The 18,349-nt window shown below is 39.4% G+C and overlaps 1 protein-coding gene across 1 annotated transcript in view; it reads left to right on the top strand.

The window, feature by feature from the left end:
• Positions 1–633: 633 nt before the first annotated feature.
• The window catches only part of PKNOX2 (PBX/knotted 1 homeobox 2), a 95,262-nt gene continuing 77,546 nt past the window's right edge, over positions 634–18,349 (top strand). Inside the window, exons 1-2 of the mRNA XM_015820251.1 lie at positions 634–736; positions 15,438–15,571. Coding sequence (XP_015675737.1) covers positions 650–736; positions 15,438–15,571 — 221 coding nt within the window. The 5' untranslated portion in view covers positions 634–649. The remainder of the gene's footprint in view (positions 737–15,437; positions 15,572–18,349) is intronic.

Consider the following 18,349-nt stretch of genomic DNA (forward strand, 5'->3'; position numbering starts at 1 on the left):
ACTGGCTGCTATACCATAATCATTTTATAATCTCTCTCTCTCTCCCTCTCTCCCTCTCTCTCTCCCCCCATATATTTGTATACATATCTACAAGCATCTGTACAGTTTCCTAAAGCAACAATGAAAAATAATATATTCCATGATACGTTTGGGGCCATTACTGTCATCAATCTACTGATTTTGGAATTAAAACTTTCTCTAAGGAATGCTTTAAAAAAAACCAGAGTCATGTAATTGCAGTATAGAAAAAAGCACACCTCCAATAGCATGGGTTCAAACTGGATCTCATCATGTGATGTATCGCGATGTTTTTTGCCTTTGCGGATCCAGAGTGGTTCTGGCCTGTGCGTGACGCATCCCGCTCACAGGCCACCTGTTTAACACCCCTATCCTATAGGATAATTGTTTTTTCGATAATCATATATTCTCCTGGTGTCTTCCAAAGGTGTCCCCACAATTTGCATTAAAAGCATTTTTCTTACACACCAGGAAGATGCCAGAATTAGAAAGTTTGCTGTATAAATTTAGGAAACATCAATCTGCTATGGAAAGATGAGTTGAGTGAATATTATGCTAATACTGTCCTCTCCTTTGTTTTGTAACAATTGAACTTTATTCTATCAATAGGTCCTAGATGTGAATCAATCCCATGATGCAACATGTCTCCCCAGTGCCATCTCTGACAATGATGGCCACACAGACTGTACCCCCTCCCCCTTATCAGGAACCCCAACAGGTGAGTATTCTGGCTTCCTTTTTGCAACCACACCATTCCAGTTTACGATATTTATAGGCCTACTACAGTATTGCAGAGAGCGAGAGAAAAGCGAGAAGTAAGGACCAGTGTAAATTTTAATCCTTCCAACCACATATTTTCCAATTCTTCCATCTGTATTTTTTCTATCCTGCTCTATGGAGTAGAGAGTTGGTCTCTGACAGAAGGCCACCTGAAGAGACTAGAAGCATTTGAAATGTGGATTTACAGGCGGCTGTTACGTATAAGCTGGGTTGACAAGATCAGAAATGAGGAGGGGATAAGCCGCCTGGGAAAGCCAAGGGAAATCATCAAAACAATTAAAAAACAAAAATTAGAATATTTCGGACATGTGATGCGTCACCCAGAAAAATACGGCATACCCCATTTAATCCTCCAGGGAAAGATTGAAGGCAAATGAGGTCCAGGCAGAAGAAGAACATCGCGGCTTCAAAATCTAAGGGTCTGGTTTGGACAAAACTCAGCAGCACTTTTTTGTGTGGCTGCTGATAAAAACAGGATCACCAACATGATTGCCAACGTCCGATAACGGATATGGCACAAAAAGAAGTGTATTATAATCAAAAAGGTTAGCCCACTTTATCATACAGTATAGTCTTTCACTTATTCTTCTTCTCTTTTAAATTTTAATGAAAGATTTTTACATTTTAGCAATTGCACGTTCATCAGTGCTACACAATTTTTTTTTCAAACTCTATCTTACAATGTTCAGAATGATAAATTATTTTGTCTATAATGAATCTTTGTAGATAGGAGAACCATTGTCAGTTATATCCTGCTGCCACCAGTTTTTCTCTTGATTTTATTTTACATTCCCCTTGACAAAACCTGGAACTCTGGGGTGCATTTTCTTTCCAGACATCAACAGTGGAACTTACAGAATTTGGAAGGAAGAGGGATGTTGTATAAATTCGCCGGCTATAAGGAGACACTTTTCCATTTCTCAGTTAATGTTCCCCTTGGAGAACTGTAGAAGATTTAAGGTCTATAAAAAGGAACTAATATCTGCCTATAGAATACTCTTGGGCCAGTAACATCTGGACCACTGATATATTCACATCAGATGGTGATGATACTTATTGTTATTATTTTGAGGCTAAGGAAAGAGTCTCATAATTCTGGGTTCCTTTCAAGAGAAGAATGTTTAGATATTGATAGAATGACTGCCAGGAAGGGAAAAAACCCTTCATTTTTAATACTAGTTGTCATATCTTTTAAAGAGGGAGAGTTTCCTTAAAAAAATGTGCAGAGGGAAAGAGTACAGGTAGTCCTCAACTTACAACAGTTCATTTAGTGACCGTTTGAAGTTACAATGACACTGAAAAAAGTGACTTATGACTGTTTGTCACGTGATCCAAATTCAGACGCTTAGTAACTGACTCATTACTTATGACGGCTACAGTGTTCCGGAGTCATGTGATCACCTTTTGTGACCTTCTGACAAGCAAAGCCAATGGGGGAAGCCAGATTCACTTAACAACTGTGTTACTAACTTAACAACTGCAGTGATTCACTAAACAATTGTGGCAAGAAAGATGGTAAAATTCACTTTACAGTTGTCTCCCTTAACAATATAAATTTTGGGCTCAGTTATGGCCTAAGTTGAGGACTATTTATATTTCTGATAAATCATTCCATGTGGTTTAGGGCATTCTTGCGTTGATTTAATTATGAAGGCCTTCCATGGGCAATCCTCTCTCTGGTGTCCGTAACCTCCCAGGCATTCCATGTTTCCATAATCCCAAAGGAAGATCTTGACTTAGGAGGAATCTGTTTTCTACTGACCTGTTCACTAGAACAGCTACCCTGATATCTGGGGAGGTCCTGCCCTTGGGCACTTGTTTGTAGAAGTTCTTCTCATGGAAAAATGTGAATAAAATACCCCCCCCCATCTACAAAACTGGTGGTCCATTCTGACAGCCATTTTTGATCGACCTTAGGTACCATTAATCTCAGAATGATAGGACATGTTGAGAGTACTAAGGAAAAGTTGCCTCTTATGAAACTAGTTCAGGGGGCAGAAATTTCTGCACCTTATGGGGCGAAAATGGACCTATTTTGGATTTCTAGAATAAAACTAGTTGCCTTGGTGCTATCCACATTTTTCTTCCTGATTATGCTTTTGTTCCCAGTTCAAGCTGTAGAAATTGAAAATCCCTATTGGATGGGAGCGGAAGGAGATCAAGGGGGTCAGACTAAAGGTCTTTCTTGGGTTTGGGGTTTCCTATGGTGGCCAACCATAGGGAACTTATTATATAAATAGGAAGCAGATATTAGCCTTCCCTCACTATTTATGGCCCAGTAATATTGTGAATTACAGCTTTGTCGTCCATGAATGCATCTCATTCCTTTTCAAAGCATTATAAGTTGCTGTCCTTCACAAACCTTATGGAAACAAGAGTCATTATTTAGTTATGAGTGTATTATATTCTTGTGTGAGTAATATTGCCTCTCCTTAATGTAACCTTTCAGTGATAATGGAGAAAAAGCTGAGTGAATCACATCCAGGATGAAAGACTGATTTTTATATATACATTATGCTTATGATCTATGTATCACATTATCTAGAACTAGCAACCAACCACTGGATGGTCAAATGAAGAATAGAATAAAATAATATATCCTGTATTTGTTTAGCAGGTAAATCCTCCTGTTTAAGCAGATGAGGACTTCAAGGTTTTGTTTTCACAATGAAGCATTGAATTTTTTTTTTACATCCAGGATAATTAAATCTGTGGAACTCACCAGGGCAATAGAATTAAATCTGTGTCTCTGCCAGATGTGTGATGATGGGCATTGACTTAGATGACACAAAATGGGATTAGACAGATTCATACAGGAGACATCTGTCAAAGGCTATTTATGACAATAGCTACTTGTCTGATATCTTCCATGGTGGTTATTACTTATGGATAGAGATTAGACAAAAGAAGTAAAATAAAATATGCTACCTAGAGTCACTTCTGGTGAGATGGGTAGCCATATAAATTTGATACTTTTTATAAAGAATAGAAAAAGTCAATATGCCCCATTGTGCCATCTGCTGGGAAGGATAAGGAGGGAATAAAACTCTTCAGTGGGAAGATCTGGTTGAGGATTATGAGAAACAAAATGGCTTCATTAGATCAAATTTACTGAGCCGTGGTGGCGCAGTGGTTAGAATGCAGTATTACAGGCTAATTCTGCCAACTGCCAGCAGTTCGATTCTCACCGGCTCAAGATTGTCTTGGCCTTCCATCCTTCTGAGGTTGTTAAAATGAGGACCCAGATTGTTAGGGGCAATATGCTGACTCTGTAAAACAGAGAGGACTTAAAACAATATGAAGTAGTATATAAGTCTAGTGCTATCGCTATTTCATTTGGATCCCATGTTAGTTTCTTATTGCAGACCAAGCAAATGCTCATAACATAATCTTAACTTGTCCTCTCCAACAGATTAAAAATCCAAAGCCGGATGAATTCATTTCTTGTTGTCATATTATATATTTCTAATTCAATTTAATTTTAAATCCATCAAAATGTAATCAAGGGTTTTTTTTAATTATGATAAAGAGATGATTCAATTTACTCTACCTTTTCCCAAAGATTTCGAAATAAATGTGTTTTGTTTGCAGAAAAGGAAATACTGAGCTTGGACGGCCAAATTTCATACCAGTTAAGGTTTTGTTTTGTTTTGTTTCTATAAAGCTCCAGCTGCTGAAAGTAGGGGAATTTCAGCTTTCATTTAGAAATAAAGGAGCAAATTGGAAGAGCCACAAATATATTGCCAAAAAGCTTGTAGTTTGTGTCTTAAAAGTCTCATAAATATAAAAGCACCTACAGATTATTCTAAAATATTTGCCATCTAACAATGGACATCCTTGTCTTATCAAAATGTCCCTTTCTATCATTTACTAGGCCTGTGTGTGCACAACCTGATTTTCTCATCTTGCTCTCCCTCTGATTTTCTTAACATCGGTCTGATCCACAAAGTGACCATCTTAAGATCAAACATTCTGCTTCGTGGATAAAATGAGATTTAGACACTCTAAAATCAGATAAGCCCCAGAGACACAGGTGAAATTTTGAGAATATGTGGTGGATCTTCTCCCAAAATGCCTTCCTTGGGATTATCTAGTTATAAAATGGATTCTGCCAGAAGGAATGGTTCAATCCAACATACTGATTTTACCGGAGACAGGCAATGTTTGAGCTTCTGTCTGCCAGCCTCTTTAATTTCCTTCAAGATGGGCTGTCCATCACCTCAGTTTACCTTTGTTTTTTTTCCCCCTCAGGGCAAATAGTTGCTGTTCCAAAGAAAATCCTGACTTTTAGCCACCTTCTCTTTTTATTTTCTAAGAATACGTGTAGTGAGATGTCTCATAAAGGGAAAAAAACACTTTGCAGCATATACATTTCTTCTTTTCTTTAAGAAGGATGTTCAAAAAGAACAGCAGTGAGACAAGATAGGCATTTAAGGAGCTTTCCACGTTGATGATCCATGTTTTAATTGCTACACAATGGTATCTCTAAGGAGCACCATTATTACACATGTAAGGATAAGGACTTCACTAATCATTTCTGTCAGGAGAAATTGGTTCCTCTAAGTCAGGGGTAGTCAACCTTGGCTCTTTTATGACTCGTGGACTTCAACTCCCAGAATTCCTGAGCCAGCATGGCTCAGCATGGAAACCTCTTCATTTCTCCTCAGCATGGCTGGCTCAGGAATTCTGGGAGTTGAAGTCCACGAGTCATAAAAGAGCCAAGGTTGCCTACCCCTGCTCTAAGTCATAGGTGTCAAACTCTCCACGTCACGTGACGTGTCGCAACGTATCGTGACTCTTTTTGCATTGCTGGCAATGGGGTGGGCGCGTTTTCGGTATGATGAAACTGGCCCACGGGCCAGCAGTTGGACACCCCTGCCTAAGTGGTATCTGCAGGGAGATAAGAACAACAGAATGACTACACTAGGGTCGTAGCACAAGCCCTGCCCTTTTGTATATGTGTCTTGGCATTGCACATGTGCGAAAGGGATAGAGATCATGTAGATGCTGATGGGTCTGTGTTATTTATGGATGGTCTGTGTCTTCTTCAACCTTGAGTACTCAGCTAGAGGCCTGGAAATTTGAGGATTCTGCACAGTATCTTAGCTTCACTCTTATGGACAGGTGTCCATAATGTTATGATGTTGTTCCTGAGATCTGCTGGAGCCGTTCTCCTAGCTTAGGAGTCACAAGCCTGAGTGCTCCTATTACTACTGGGAACTGTGTGTGTATGTAATACTAATAGCTATGATGGCAGAGTGCAGCGTGTGATTTTAATTCATACCATTTTTAATCTCACTGGATTGCAATGCCCTGGATTGAAAATATTACTTGGTTTAATGGTATAATTCCCTAGTCTCTCAATTTATTACAGTGCTAAGACCCGGACAATTAACAAAACTCTTAGGAAGAAAAGGCCTGACTAAGATAAAACCGGGATAAATGAGCTGAGCCAATTACCCAGCTCCTAGGATTCCAGGAACTAATTCTAGGCTCTTAGTACAATAAACCTTTTATTTTATTTTTTCAAGAAGTCTAATCTGTCCTTAGAGGCAGCCATATGCGCCTTTGTAGATTAGGAACACTCTAAGACAACTTTCTCCAGCCCATCCCTTCTATATATGTTGAATTTCAATTACTGTAAATGTTCCTGAAAGTTTTTGCTCGTTTTCTTTCTGGTGAAATGTGTAAACAGAGGAGGAAATGGAACCCAACAGGACTCAAAGAGAGAGATGGAGCAAAAACTGAATTGACAGATTCACCCTTCCCTTCTGCAAATGTGCACACACGTGTTGGCACTGAACCAATATTTTAAGTACCCATACATTTTAGAGACTGGATGCTAAATGGATGGAAATTGATCTATAGCATTAGATTGTCCTTCAAATTACAGGATAGTGTGGCTGATATTTGCAACACTCTGGTCTAAAATTCTAACATGAAGAAATCTGGGCAGGAGACTGTTGGAGATGACTGTGTCTAAGCTCTGTGTTTCAGCACAAACCTGAATGCCTCCTTTCCTGTTAATTAAGGCTAAGAGCTTTAAATTGGGGGTCCTTGTTATTTTGGTAGAGCCTAACAGCTTTAGGATTAAGTTTTCTGGCGCTGAATGTTTGGAATCCTTCCATAACTGCTGCAAACCAACAGCTGGGAGAAGTTTGGAGCTGAAGGGATTAGGCTGTTAGTAGAATCAGAAACCTCAAGTGTTACAAAGAATGCAGATTGAGGTTAGTTAAGTGTGAAGAGCCTAATTTAATTCACATTATACTGTGGATTAACAAATCACAGCTGCTAAAAGAACCCCATGGCTCATCTCTGTGTCAAAACACATTCATGTCCCAGGAGAAAGTGATTACTACATCGAATACATGTTTCCTGGTTAGCCAAAGTTTTGCCAAACCACACTTCACTGTTTCCACATTGGAACAGATAATAGATCTGTGACACCAGCAACTATCATCAGACAACGTTTTGAGCTTTTAGGAAAACTTACAAAAGTTTTCTTTAAAAAAAATGGGGTTGTTTCTTAGACAGCCTTTGGACTTTTAACTTAAATAAGTTAAAAGTAAGTAGGACAAAAATAAGAGAGCAACCAGGCACACATTCTTTGTGTGTGTGTGTGTGTGTGTGTTTGCTTGCTAAGTAAACCCAAGAGATTTCTCCTAGGTGGGACTCAAATGAAATCCCACTGGTTTATTTCTAAACACACCTATTAAATCTGCAAAGTGACTTGGTTTCAGCATACCACCTTTCCATGTTTTGTTTTTTTAAAAATCTTTACATAATTCTGCCTTTTTGATTTTAGCCATGTTCTTCTTTATTTTGGAGATTGAAAAGGAACTATACATTAATAGCTTTGAGTCCCTTAGAATCTTCATGGAAGCTTTTAACTGACAGGTTCACCTCTATCAAATATCCTTTCATAACTTCAATGTTCTTTTAAAGATTCCTGAGATAAGTCTAAATAAAAAAGCCCATTTCCTTTACCTCAGCAAATGTTCTCTACTGATCGTTTTGTGCCCCTTCTTTCATTTTTAAGGTTATTGGATTGTGGGGGAGCTACAAAGCTATTGACTACCCAACTCTTCCAGCTGCCCAACATTTTCAACAAACGTCCCTTAAATTCAAAACCTCCAAAGATGTCCATTTACACAAAGTTAAAATCATGATGGAAGGTGTCAAGCTTCCTAAGTGTGAAGGTTCTCTTCAGAGTTTCAGGTGTTAAGTGATGAGGTCAGCTTGGACCATGTTTCAGAAGCTTGTTGATAAGGAAAGAGAAAGGTTTGAAGAGGTGGTTTGCCACCTAGAAATTTCCTGCTCCAATTCCAATCTTTTCTTTTTTAAATAAAACAATAGAATTGTCTGGAGACATTGAAAGTGTTCACCTCATGAAGGCATTGGTAGGCAGACTGGTTATAATAAGTTTAGTTAAGTTAGGCAGGTTGCTTCTCTGTAACATAATAGGGTCCTGTGGCAGCTAAAAGACTGATAGCAACAGCACTTAGACTTATATATCACTTCACAGTGCTTTACAGCTCTCTCTAAGTGCTTTACAGAATCAACATATTGGCCCCAACAATCTGGGTCCTCAAAGACTAATGTATTACATCAGTTTTCATGGATTGCCATCTATTCCTTGCACCTTAAGAAATATTGTGATTCATAAATCATCTGTGACAATGGTTTTTAATCTTAATGTTTTTAAGGTGCCACATGTTCTTTACTTATTCTTGCAGAAGAAGAACGGAGCATGGGGGGGGGAGGGAATTAGAGACAAGCAGACAACAATTGAAACATTTATATTCCATAGAATGACAGTTATCTCAAGAACCATTAGAAGTAAAGACTTTCTTGGGGCAAAATTAATTTAAAAATATGTAGATTCGAAGAACTGTAAAAACCACTCCATATGTTAGGAAGGTAAACATCTGCAAAAAAATTGGTTGGATTAAAAAAAATGCCAGACAAATCAACAGAACAAAGATTGTTTAATGCAAACCATAAAACCAACTAAAGTTTTTATTTTACTGGATTACGCATCTGTACCTCTCACTAGCTATTTTCTGATTTCCCCAAACTGGAAATTAAAACATTCAACTGTATATAGAAGATCCCAAATTTAGTTTGTGGCTTCTCAAGATAGGGCTAGAGGGAAAAAATTAAACCTTTCCAAAACTTCTGTGCACCACCACTAATTGGCATCAATAATAAATGCTAAATGGAACACTGGTCCGATTCTGTATTTGATTTCCCAGCCTTTCATATGCTTCAGACCGTAATTCCATGAATTCCCAAGAGGGTTTCTGGCTGAAAGGAGGTGCACAGGTTGCTGCTTAAAATGAAGGTGTAGTTGTACAATTCTAGGAGGTCAGCAGTTTGGAGAATACAAGACTGAGCAAGAATTACCAGTTAAAAGACTAAGTAATGTATTATATCAGAAGATTTCATGGATTGTCCCCTCCTTGCATTTGATGAGATAGATTTGGATCCATAAATTGTCTGTGACAATGTCTATGGAGATTCTTAGTCATCCAGGTCATGATTGTCCCAAAGGTGCTTTCCCCAAAGGCAAGTGGACTTTCTTAGCTTTTCCTTGAAGATGTTTCGCTTCTCATCCAAGAAGCTGCTTCAGTTCTGACTGAATGATGGAGGATGAAAGGATTTATATTCCTTGTAGCCATCTGGTCGTTAGCACTCTCTCTGAGTGTCGTTGAGGCCACTTGGAGGTCTATGGCAGTGATGGCGAACCTTTTAGAGACCGAGTGCCCAAAAACTGCTCTGCCCCTGCCCCGCCCCACCCCTACCTCGCCCGCCCTCAGGGCCACCCACCACCTCCATGGCCCACCGCAGCAGATTGCCCAAGTGGCCCAGCAGCGACCTGACAGCCACACCCTCCGCCCGTGGCCCACAGCAACATCTGCATGCGACAGGGCATGAGGGTGGAGTCTTGTCCCCGCTACCCAGCTGCCATGTCCTTGGCTGCGCTGCTCTGCGCAGGCCATGCCCGGGGTCAACTCTCCTTGTGGGGGCTGCTGGTGAGGAGGGGGCCACTGGGGGAGGCAGGGCTGGGGTGACAGTGCGCATGCCCACAGAGAGGGCTCTGAGTGCCGCCTCTGGCACGCGTGCCATAGGTTCGCCACCACTAGTCTATGGCAATATATATTCTTTAAACTTTAAGATGTTCCAAGTCCTCGATCCTTGCAGAAGACTGAGAGCTATGGAAAAGAGTTAGAAACAAGCAAACAACAGTTTAAACATTTATATTCCATAGCTATCTCAATGGGATATAAGGGGCTACAAGTCCACAATGGAACACAGAGTGCTACAAGTTCTTTATTTATTCTTGCGGAGGACTGAGAGCTACGGAAACAAATTAGAAACAAGCAAACAATAGTTTAAACATTTATATTCCGTAAAATGATAAGTCATCTCAAGAAAACATTAAAAATAAAGACTTTCTCAGAGCAAATTCCCAAACTGCACAGGTCAACAGAGCTGTAGTTCCACCCCACACCAGGAGGACAGCAGGTGGGAGGATACAAGAGTGAGCAAATGTCCCTTTGTTTTGCTTTTAGTCTTTCCAAGAGACCCAGGGCAAAGGTGCTGTGCTCAACAATGCCGAGATGGCTTTGCCACCTTGTCAAGGAGTGTAATCTTTGATGAGGAGCCTCTTCTCCAAGTCACATGGGCCTCGTTATCCTGCTCTCTGAAATGACTCCCTCTGGTGAGAAAGGTCACTTTGCACAAATGATACCTTGGCAGGGGCTTTTATTGCTTCGTGGGACTTCTCCGTCATTGTCCCCTCGCTTGGCTGCACTGCTAGGTTCCTTCCTTCCCCATCAGCCCACCCCAGCTTGAGCGCATGAAAGTTTGAATAGACTAAATGCAGATCCAGTCCTCATTAGCTATTCCTTGAGAGTGACTTTTTTTCTTGCTTAGGCAGCTGAAACCAGAGGCAGAAGAGGCAGCAGGGAAATGTAGTTAACAGCTGTGGGGAATTGAAAGACATTTTTTGACAATGGAAGAGCTCCATCATTGTCAGTCTTTCTCACCAAAGTCAGGCTGTTGGGGGAATTTTTTTTCCCCTCCCTAAATTTGCAAGAGGCTGGTGGAAAAAGACTGATAAAAATGAAGTGTGACATTTACGACAGACAAGATTCCTCGTCCCTCCTCTGCTACAGCAACCCATTGGCTTCAAACATCAGAAACAGTTCTGTAGGGTTTTTTATTATTATTATTCCTGTGTTAAAATAGGTGTTGTTGGTTCTCCAAAGCTGTTCTCCCTTTGAGAAAGAGATTTGTAGTTTTCTATCATACTCTCAAGTTACCTGAGAATTTCGTTTTGGATTTCTCTAGGTGGTATTTTTGAACCTAGTTTATTGTGGGCAGCGGCATGGGAAGCTGCCGCTGATCCTGGTTTCCATTCCAGGTAGTCCTTAGACTTGCAACTTATAGGTAGTCCTTGACTTACAGTTCCTTTAGTGCACAGGTGTCAAACTCAATCATGTCACCTGACCTATCATGATGTATCGCAATGTTTTTTGCCTTTGCGGAGGTGGGGTGGGCGTGGCTTATGCGTGACGCATCCGGCCCATGGGCCACCAGTTTGACACCCCTGCTGTAGTGTCTTTTTGAAGTTACATCACTGAAAAAAAGTGACTTACAACTGGTACACTTACGGCTGTGGCAGCATCCCCGTGGTCACATGATCGAAATTCAAACACTTGGCAACTGGCCTGGGTTTGCAACAATCATAGGGTCCCAGGGTCATCTAACTGCCATTTGCTACCTTCACAGCTGGCTTCCGATAAGCAAAGTCAGCTTTGCTTAAGGACCATGTGAGTCATTTAACAACTGCAGTGATTCAATCGTGGGGAAAAAAAACACTGTAAAATCGGACTCAACAACGATCTTGCTTAGCAATGGAAATGGAAATTTCAGATTGTGGTCCTAAGCCAAGGACTACCTGTACTTAACTTTCCATCCCCCCCAACGGTCACACTTCCTAAGCTGAAAAAGTCCAATGATGGGAGATCCCTCCTAATGTCTTTAAGAGAAGTATGTCAGGAGGGTCCGGGTTGCTGCAGAAAGTATTCCACAATGGAAGATGAGTCACAAACGCCTCTTAACTCTCTCATTAGGAGGACGAATACACACTCTGCCCATGAGAACTTTATAGAAATTCAATTTTCCTCTGAGCTAAATGCATAAAGCAAGTTCTTTTTTTCATCAAACGGAATGAAAAAAATATAGGGAGAAACACTGGGAATTTTGCATACAGGCAGTCCTTGCTAAACAAGACCTTTGTTCAATGAATTTTGCTCCGTTTTACGACCTTCCTTGCCACAGTTGTTAAGTGAATCACTGCAGTAGTTAAATGAATAACATGGTTGTTAAGTGAATCTGGTTATCCCATCGACTTTGCTTGTCAGAAGGTCGCAAAAAGTGATCACATGATCATGGGACACTGTAACCATCATAAATATGAGTCAGTTGCCAAGCGTCTGAATTTTGATCACGTGACTATGGGGATGCTGCAACGGTCATAAGTATGAAAAATGGTCATAAGTCACTTTTTCAGTGCTATTGTAACTTTGAACGGTCACTAAATGAATTGTTGTAAGTCGGGGACTACCAGTATTAGGTTTTTTTCAATGCCAGACCAATACCAAGGACCTTTTAGTATTCCTAGGTTTTAAAATATTAATCTTTTAATTTTTTAAGACATCATCATTTCTTAATTTCTGATGTGCTATTTTATTACAATATTTGTTCATTTTGACTGACTTAAGCCACTTAGGGGTTGCTGATTGGCCAAAAAAGCTGAAATATAGATATAAGACATAAAATCATATGAATTATATTACAAAATGCTTTTAAACATACATAGACTGATGTAGTGGCTGAATTTAGATATAATAAAGGTGTGTATATATATATGTGTGTGTGTGTGTGTCTTGGCATACATTTTAAGTCACGGTTGTTTAATTAGAATTTGTTGAATCAAACATAACCAATCATTCTACTATTAAACCAAAATTAAATAGATCATGTTATAGATTAACATAGTGGTTCTCAACCTTTAAATACCTTTTGTGGCCACGGACGTACGGTCATGGACCCCCCAAGTCTTGAAAATTGAGTCAAAGAAAATAAATAAAATAAATTGAGTCAAAGAAAGAGACAAATACTTGATTGATTTGGTCTCGGTTGCGTTATTTAAATGCAAAAGGTGTGTTGTTAGTTCTAAAAGACTTGGGAAAATACACAAAGGTGGAAGAAAGCTTGTTAGAGTTAGCTAGCCAGTGCTTTGATCAGTCTGTAGCATCATCCTTTTGATTTAATTAAGGTTGAAAAAGTGTCAAGATGCTCCATAGGTTTGGGGACAATGGCCATTATGTTCCAATGAATCAACCCTCGCTTTACATCCCTCTCATCTTTCCGAAAGCTACAAAATCTCTTGATTTACACAGACCTCTAGTCACTTGGCTGTGAAATGCATTCAGTCTGGAGCAGTGGATGTAATACGCTTTGGTAAAATCCTGTTTAGAATTTCCACAGCGATTCATTAACTGGGCCCACCCCATCAACAATAAAGATAACAAGCTATTTTCACCATGAATTTCTGAGGAGTTTTAACTCTGAGAGCCTCCTTTTATCCTTCCTTTACTTGTGCTGTTGCTGTTTTATTTATAGGCTGTGGCTTTCATTTACTCTGATGTTTTCAGCTCATTTCCCCTGAGTAAGAATCCTGTTTCATTGACATTGACCAAGATACATTTTCCCAGTGTGGTGATTTCACAGAAACAGAACAGAGTAGCAAACAACAGAGTTGGAAGGGACCTTGGAGGACTTCTAGTCCAACCCCCTGCTCAAGCAGGGGGTCCTATATATACCCTATATACCAATTGCTGACTGCCAGCTGCCAGCAGTTCGAGTATCACTGGTTCAAGGTTGACTCAGCCTTCCATCCTTCACTGGTCGGTAAAATGAGGACCCAGATTATTGGGGGCAATATGCTGACTCTGTAAAATGCTTAGAGAGGGCTGTTAAGCACTGTGAAGCAGTATATAAGTCTAAAGTGCTATTGCTATTACTATTCTGGACAACTGGTTGTCCAATCTCTTATTTAAAACCTCTAGCGATAGAACAACCACAACTTCTGAAGGCAAGCCATTCCACTGATTAATTAATTGTTCTATCTGGAAATTTATCCTTATTTCTAAATGGGTTCTCTCCTTGAGTAGTTTCCATCCATTGCTCATTGTTTTGCCTTCAGGTGCTTTGGAGAATAGATTGACCCCCTCTTCTTTGTTGCAGCCCCTGAGATATTGGACGACTGCTATCACGTCACCTCATTTCTAGTAGAACACTGAGTTGTGTATTTTTATGAACACAACCCAGCTTGTTAATTATCCAACTGGGAGGGCATTATATGTATTTGTCTGTTAGAGTCTCATTCTCCCTGTCCCTAGGGCTTCAAGGTGATATACTTAGTACTCCCTTCTCCAATTTTATCTCCTAACAATAATCTAGTGTTTGGGTGGATTTTGCTGAGCTGTACTTCCTGGCTCAAGTCATCCAGCTACATGGTTAACTTTTGTCAAATTTGGGATACTTTGTGAATGCACTAGCATTGCTGTATGGGTATTTTGGAAAGTTACAGCTCTGACATTAAAGATTATTAGGTTCAGAAAGACCTTTTTTAGACCAATTAATTTTAAAATGATGAGAACAACTATAGCAGACTTTCCCTTCTATGATTTGAATATCTAAGCAAGTCTACTCCAAAATAAATTTTAGTATGTTTCCATCGAGCTTTCTCCAAATACACATCTGTCAGATTTCACCCTAAATTGATACAAATATTATTATTTTAGTACTTTTAAGATAAGTGCAGGTTGTCCTCAAGTTACAACCACAATTGGAACTTCATTGCTAAGGGAAGAGGTTGTTAAAAAGTGAATTGTGTCTTATTTTATAACCTTTTTTTTTTTTTACAGTTTCCAAGGTTAGATACTTAACCCCAATCTAACAGGCTGGAGATTCATACTTCCACCTTGGATACAACCTCCTTTTTTTAAAAAAAAAATCCTCCAATATATTTACTTTTCAAAACAATTTTTATTAGTTTTCCATTTTACACCAACACAGCTTAAGAACCCACGTGGAAACATGGTGATCCATTTTTTTAAAAAAACAAACAACAACATAGTAAATATATACCCATTATTTCCTAAAATTTTCCCTCTCTATCTGTATAGAATATTATAATCAAATTAATACATTTTCAAATGAATTCATTCATTACTATGTCTAACCATCAACTGCATTAATCAATAAAAAAAATTTAATCGATAAAAACCTATATTTCTTCTCACATTAAAACTTAAGCTTAATGAACTCCATTTGTTTAAAAACATTATAATCAAGTCAATATCTTTCTAAAACCAATTCATTCACTAATATAACGTTTCATCCAAGTTATATAATTAAAAATAAACTAACATTCCCTATCTATTTATATTATTATAGGCTCATTAAAACATTTCTCTCCTTGAAATGTCATGATCTACTCCGAGTTGGCTTCTCTTGGTCCTTCAACTCTTTTGCTTTTCTCCTGTGCTTTTTCTTAACAGATGACAGCCCAGCAACCGGCAAAAGCACAGCCGGTGCACGTCAGCACACCCTCGGCAGCAGCCAATGCTCCACTACCCAGCACTCCTATCGACCCTCAGGCACAGCTGGAGGCAGACAAGAGAGCTGTCTACAGGTACAGAGGATAATGCCAACCGTCTGCTCTTTAATGTTGCTTTCCATGACATGGCGAAGCCATTAGCCGTATTTGTCCTAAGGCTAACTTGGTCAGTAGGTGCTACACAGAGGCTGTTTCATAGCTGTTTGGGGTGACAAGAAGGAAGAAAGCTTTGAGTGCATGATAAAACAGAGACATCACATAAAAGGGCTCGGATTTCTATCTTGGAAGAGGAATTCTAGATTACAGTAGCAGCAGTTAATTTTGGGCCACAAATGGTTACACAAGCCCATGACTGTAAGGTTGCACATAGATGCTCTAATTCACTTCAACGCTTGTGATAGGTTTAGATTGGGGATGTACCCCAAACTCTGCTTCATTTATCACGGTTGAGCACTCAGGGACGCAGGCGAAGAGAGGCACAGATTCGACCATTTTAAATTTCTTCTGTTTCTCCTTTTTTTCCCCAACTTTGGATCAGTCTGTATCACTTTTCCATGTTTGTTTTTCATTTTTAAAAACATCTACTTGGCAATGTGTATGCGTGTTTATGTACATTTCCGTAAACCTGTTAATTTTTTTACCAGCATGCCTTCTTCCAAGCTATTTGCTTGAATATCCGTCTTCTGAACCATCTCTCATATGCACAATTTGTTTGCATTCTTTTTTTTAAATATACCCATTTTCGGACGAACTTTTTAAGTGAATTTGAACTCTGTGGCTCTGCCTAGAAAAATGAAGGTTTGGGACAGGCAGTGCATTGAAATTAATATACGTACATTGAACATTTTCTCATTGGGATGGGGTGAATGAGTAAATTTTTCAGAAGTTCTGAATTGGGATCCATTGGCGGGGAGAGCTAAACGATCAAGAGCTTTTAGAATTCCTGAGCATGTCAGCATTCTGGATGGAAATTTACAGGGCCATTGTCAAATCCGGTTGAAAATTACTCTCTAAATGAGGTTTACGAGTGAGGCAGCCTGGATAACAGACTCATTTGTGATGTTTCAATTTCACACTTTAATACCATGTGTTCGCAGATTTATGTTTTGTGTATTGAAGGAAACTGAAAGAAAAGGAAGCCCAGGCATTTAGGCAGGATAGCAATGGCAAGGAAAGAGCTTGGAAGAAAAATGAAATCTTCATATATCATAAGGAGAGCTTAAAGAGGTGGTGTTAATTAAAATTTCTTGCTTCTGGGTAGCATGACAGTTCAAAAATACATTGGGGATTTTTCATTTCATGTCAATAAATTTAACAAGGCCCCATTCAGTTCGAATTAATGCTTAAGTTGCTTTTATGCTCTCCTGTTGGGGGGGGTTGAGACAGTGTATGTGTGTGTATATGTAGAGATATATCACATATAATTTGTTCTCCTGTTTCTGCATGCCTCTGAAGCAAACCCCAGAGTAAGCATTCTGACCTAACCATGATTTGGTTGATGTAGGATAGTCTACTTACTGAACAAGCTTGAAGTTCTGATAATTGATGCTAATAGGGAGACTCCCTTTCTGCAGAAATTTGTTTCTGAAAAACTGGATCACTCAGACTGGATTTCACAAACATTACAGATCCTCTGACTATGAAATGGATTATCAGATTACTTATTTTTGTCCTCTCTTCCTAGTACGTCCTCATAGGTTGCCATGATATAAAAAAGATGTTGAAAGTCTAGAAAGAATCCAGAGAAGAACAACGAACACGATTAGGGAACTGGAGGCTAAAACCTATGAAGAACAGTTGCAGAAATTAGGCATTGTATAAAGTACCGCTTTATAAAACCCTAGTAAGACTACACTTGGAATACTGCAGCCAATTTTGGACACCGTATCACAAAAAAGATGTTGAGAGTTGGAAAAAATTCAGAGAAGAGCAAGTAAGATGATTAAAGGCCTGGAGACTAAAACATACGAAGAACACTTGGGTTTGGCTAGCCTAAAGAAAAGAAGAAATAGGGGAGACATGATAGCAGTATTCCAGTATTTGAGGGGCTGCCGCAAAGAACAGGGGATCACATTATTCTCCAAAGCACCAGAGAGCAGGACAAGAAATGATGGTTGGAAACTGATCAGAAAGAGAAGCAACCTGGAATTAAGGAGAAACTTCCTGACAGTGAGGACAATTAACCAGTGGAATAGCTTGCCTCCAGAAATCGTGGATGCTCCATCACTGGAGATTTTTAAGAAGAGGCTAGACATTCACCTGTCTGAGATAGTATAGGTTCTCTTGCTTGACCAGGGGGCTGGACTAGAAGACCTCCAAGGTCCCTGCCAGCTCTATTCTATTCTATTCTATGTCTAGTTTAATGAAGAGAAGGATTAGGAGTGACGGGATCGCAGCCTTTCAATATCTAAGGGGCTGCCACAAAAAAGGGGGGGTTAACCTTTTCTTCAAAGCACCTGAGGGCAGGACAAGAAGCAACAGATGGAAACTAATCAAGGAGAGAGCCAACCTAGAACTAAGGAGAAATTTCCTGACAATTAGAACAATTAATCAGTGGAAGGACTTGCCTCCAGAAATTGTAGGTGCTCCAACACTGGAGGTTTTTAAGAAGAAATTGGACAATTGTTTGTCCAGAATAGTATATAGGGTCTTCTGCTTAAGCAGGAAGTTGGACTAGAAGATCTCCAAGGTCCCTTCCAACTCTGTTGTTCTGCTACTTCCATTTTGTTTATGCTAATGAAATATTGTAAGGCTTCTTCCTTCAATGTTTTCATATTTCTGCATGCATTTGCCCATTTTAGATGCTTTTTCACCATGTCATAATCATTCTTATTACATGAGTTTTTGGCAGCT

Source organism: Protobothrops mucrosquamatus, unplaced genomic scaffold (genome assembly GCF_001527695.2).
Source record: "Protobothrops mucrosquamatus isolate PMUCROS unplaced genomic scaffold, P.Mucros_1.0 scaffold1099, whole genome shotgun sequence".
NCBI classification, from domain to species: Eukaryota; Metazoa; Chordata; class Lepidosauria; order Squamata; family Viperidae; genus Protobothrops; species Protobothrops mucrosquamatus.